The following is a 2,764-nucleotide window of genomic DNA, read 5'->3' as shown; positions in this document are numbered from 1 at the left end:
TTTCTCTTTGACTTCTAATGGTTGAGATATCTTATGTTCAAAAAGGATCTTTTATATAGTATTACCAGCTGGGCCGCCTAACCGTGTGGGCCGTTTAACCGTGGGTTACGTTATAATTATTTAATTAATAGAACAATCTCTCCGGTTCTCCTGGGGTGAAAATTTCCGGATGCCAGAATAGTTAAATTTAAATTAATTATAATAGAATTGCAGTTAACATGGCCTGCCATGATAGGAAGATTATGGTCTATAATTCTAATAATATATTTCCATGTTATATTGAAAATCACCTGAGCTAATATTAAATCTTGCCCAAGCTAAGGCCTAAAATATAATATATAAGTCTTAGTATTGAAAATAGTTTGAATAATTAATTTTCCTACTTTTAGCTGTTCCATGGTTAAATAAAAATTTTCTTTGATCTGACTGTTAACCTGGCAGCAGGTATAAAATTTCTGATTAACCTGACCTGACCTGGCCGTTTGCTACTCTACTGCAGAAATCTAAATAGAATTATATATACAATGCCTCGCCTCTAGTAGATTAGGGTAGTTATTATTACCATGATTATCCCTAATAGGCAAGGTGATACGGGCATGATGCTTCACCTGGTTTACTATACAAAGATGTCTGCTGATGGAGCAACATATACTGCCCTGGATGCAGATGCAAACGTCAAGGCAAATCCGACAGTGAAGAAGGGGGTGGTTAAGTATATCCGCAGCTTTGTGGCCGATTACAAGAGTGGAAAGCGTAGTAGATTTGAGACTTTGAACAACAAAAACCAGGGTATCAATTATTTTATTGATATACAGAGTTGTGGGGAGACTCTGAGCACCCTGATGTCACCGGCTTGCTAGAAGAGAAGGAGAATGGAGAGCCTATAATGTAAAGAGCGAGGAGTTTTTGTTGTCTGTGATAAAATACTGTATTTTATTACCCCGACATGTTTTGTTATTATTACATAAGCGCACAACTAAGTTAACTAAGTTAGATGCTGGTAGTTATCCAAGTAACTTAAATTAGTAACTAAGTAGTTAATAATAGGGGAATTCTAACTATTAATTAGGTATGGCAATATGGCGGCGGCAAATTCCATCCTTCACACACATAACTAGTCCCTTTTTCCCAGGCCCCTTAATCTCGTCTAGTAGGGTGTGTCTATACACGTAGCACTATTGGTTGGGACCTAAATGATCCAATGTTTGATTTCCACTTGCTTTGACTTCCACCTTTTCTCCCATCCTCCCCTCCTCCCCTTCTCTCCTGCCCAGAAAATTGAGTAAAGGGAACAGATTCCTCCGCACACAAACATCATTTATTTCTACTGGCTCAATGAACTCATTCTTCTTCTTCCTGCAGCTGCCTTCGGAAATACGACATGCAATCTGGCGATTGTGCCTCCCGGGCCCTCAGATAGTAGAGTTTGATCGTCCAATCTGTAACAATGAACCCTGCCATGGATGGTGTGGGGTCCATCATCGCTGTCACCTCCGACTTCCGGCCCTTGCAGCTGTGTGCCAGGAGTCACGCCTGCTGGTTCTTCAAGATTATTACAACCCGGAGGCGGACGCCGAGATCCCACGCCCGTACTATCCCGCCGCATACCAGCACGTTCGCTTCCGACCGGGAATCGATATCCTGCATTTCAACTGGGACGAAGGGGATGAAGGCGCATATGATTTCTGGAATGACGAGGACAACGCAATCCCATACTTTTGCGCTGTGGCTCGGAAAGCACTACACAACCCGATCTCCATCACTGACCGACACCTCCGCCAGGATTTCGACGACCCCTTCTTCGCCGGCAGCGTTCGCATTGCCGCACTGGACAAGTATGCAATGCGCGACCACTGGTTGGTTCTAATCCGGACCGTCAGTTTTGACTTCACAGATGACGCTGAAGCGCTGCAATCCGGGTTGTTCGGGGAATTCGAGCTGGACCCTGTGCGCTATGTCGATCCCAATGACTCGGAAACACTGCATCGTTACCATCAGCTCTGGCGGATGCAAAACCCAACTGACATCACCGCCTGCACCACCACTGCTCCTGCCGCTCCCATAGCACCGTGGACCCGAGAGATCCAGCAGGCCGCCGCCGTAGAGTTCTTCGCGCTTCTGGAAGATGGTCACCAGCCACTGCATGACCGACTCGCGCGGTGGAAGGTATACGTTGACCGTCGCTGGGTCTGGAATGTATTTCACCGGATGACTGAAGAGGCCAAGGCCGGGGCCCCGGTCAGCGTTCCGGATCGTGACGTGCTGTTCCTCCCGCCCTACCCTGGCTACGACTGGGAAGATGATGAGGAGACTTACGAATACTTTCGATCGAAATATACACTCAACCGGGGCCATCCTTGGATACAGGCAGTTGTGGACAAAATGCCCGTCTTCCAGCCGATGATTCTCTTCCGCCATCGGATGGGGATCAGTTGCAATGGCCGGTAGACTTTACCTCAGCTAACAGAGCATTTATACGTCTGAGTAGAGGGGGTTTTGAAAGGAAATCCACCGTCCTCCCAAGCTAAAGTTTGCATTGAGCAAACCGTATTATTTATGCAGTGTTATCTGAAATCGAATCTTTAAATATATGACTACTATTTTCCTTCACTACTGCCGATACTCAATCAGGGTTGTACCATACTGCAATCTCTCTGTTATAGAATGACTTTACTACCGTTAGTATTTTTCTTTTCCGAATTATGGTTTGTTCCACTCGCCTTCCACCAGTAATGAGTTAAACTTTCTATTACTCAGCCATTTC

At 45.3% G+C, this 2,764-nt stretch overlaps 1 protein-coding gene across 1 annotated transcript; it reads left to right on the top strand.

The window, feature by feature from the left end:
• Nucleotides 1–1,335: 1,335 nt before the first annotated feature.
• Nucleotides 1,336–2,448, top strand: BDQ94DRAFT_161746 (2EXR domain-containing protein; the record flags this gene model as incomplete). The annotated part of the gene is made up of 1 exon (XM_026769430.1): nt 1,336–2,448. The coding sequence occupies one exon, from the start codon at nt 1,336–1,338 to the stop codon at nt 2,446–2,448; it is 1,113 nt and encodes a 370-aa protein (XP_026623019.1).
• Nucleotides 2,449–2,764: the final 316 nt, after the last annotated feature.

This window comes from Aspergillus welwitschiae (genome assembly GCF_003344945.1).
Source record: "Aspergillus welwitschiae strain CBS 139.54b unplaced genomic scaffold BDQ94scaffold_33, whole genome shotgun sequence".
NCBI classification, from domain to species: domain Eukaryota; kingdom Fungi; phylum Ascomycota; class Eurotiomycetes; order Eurotiales; family Aspergillaceae; genus Aspergillus; species Aspergillus welwitschiae.
Note: the sequence above shows the minus strand (reverse complement) of the source record. Positions and strands in the feature narration are given on the sequence as shown.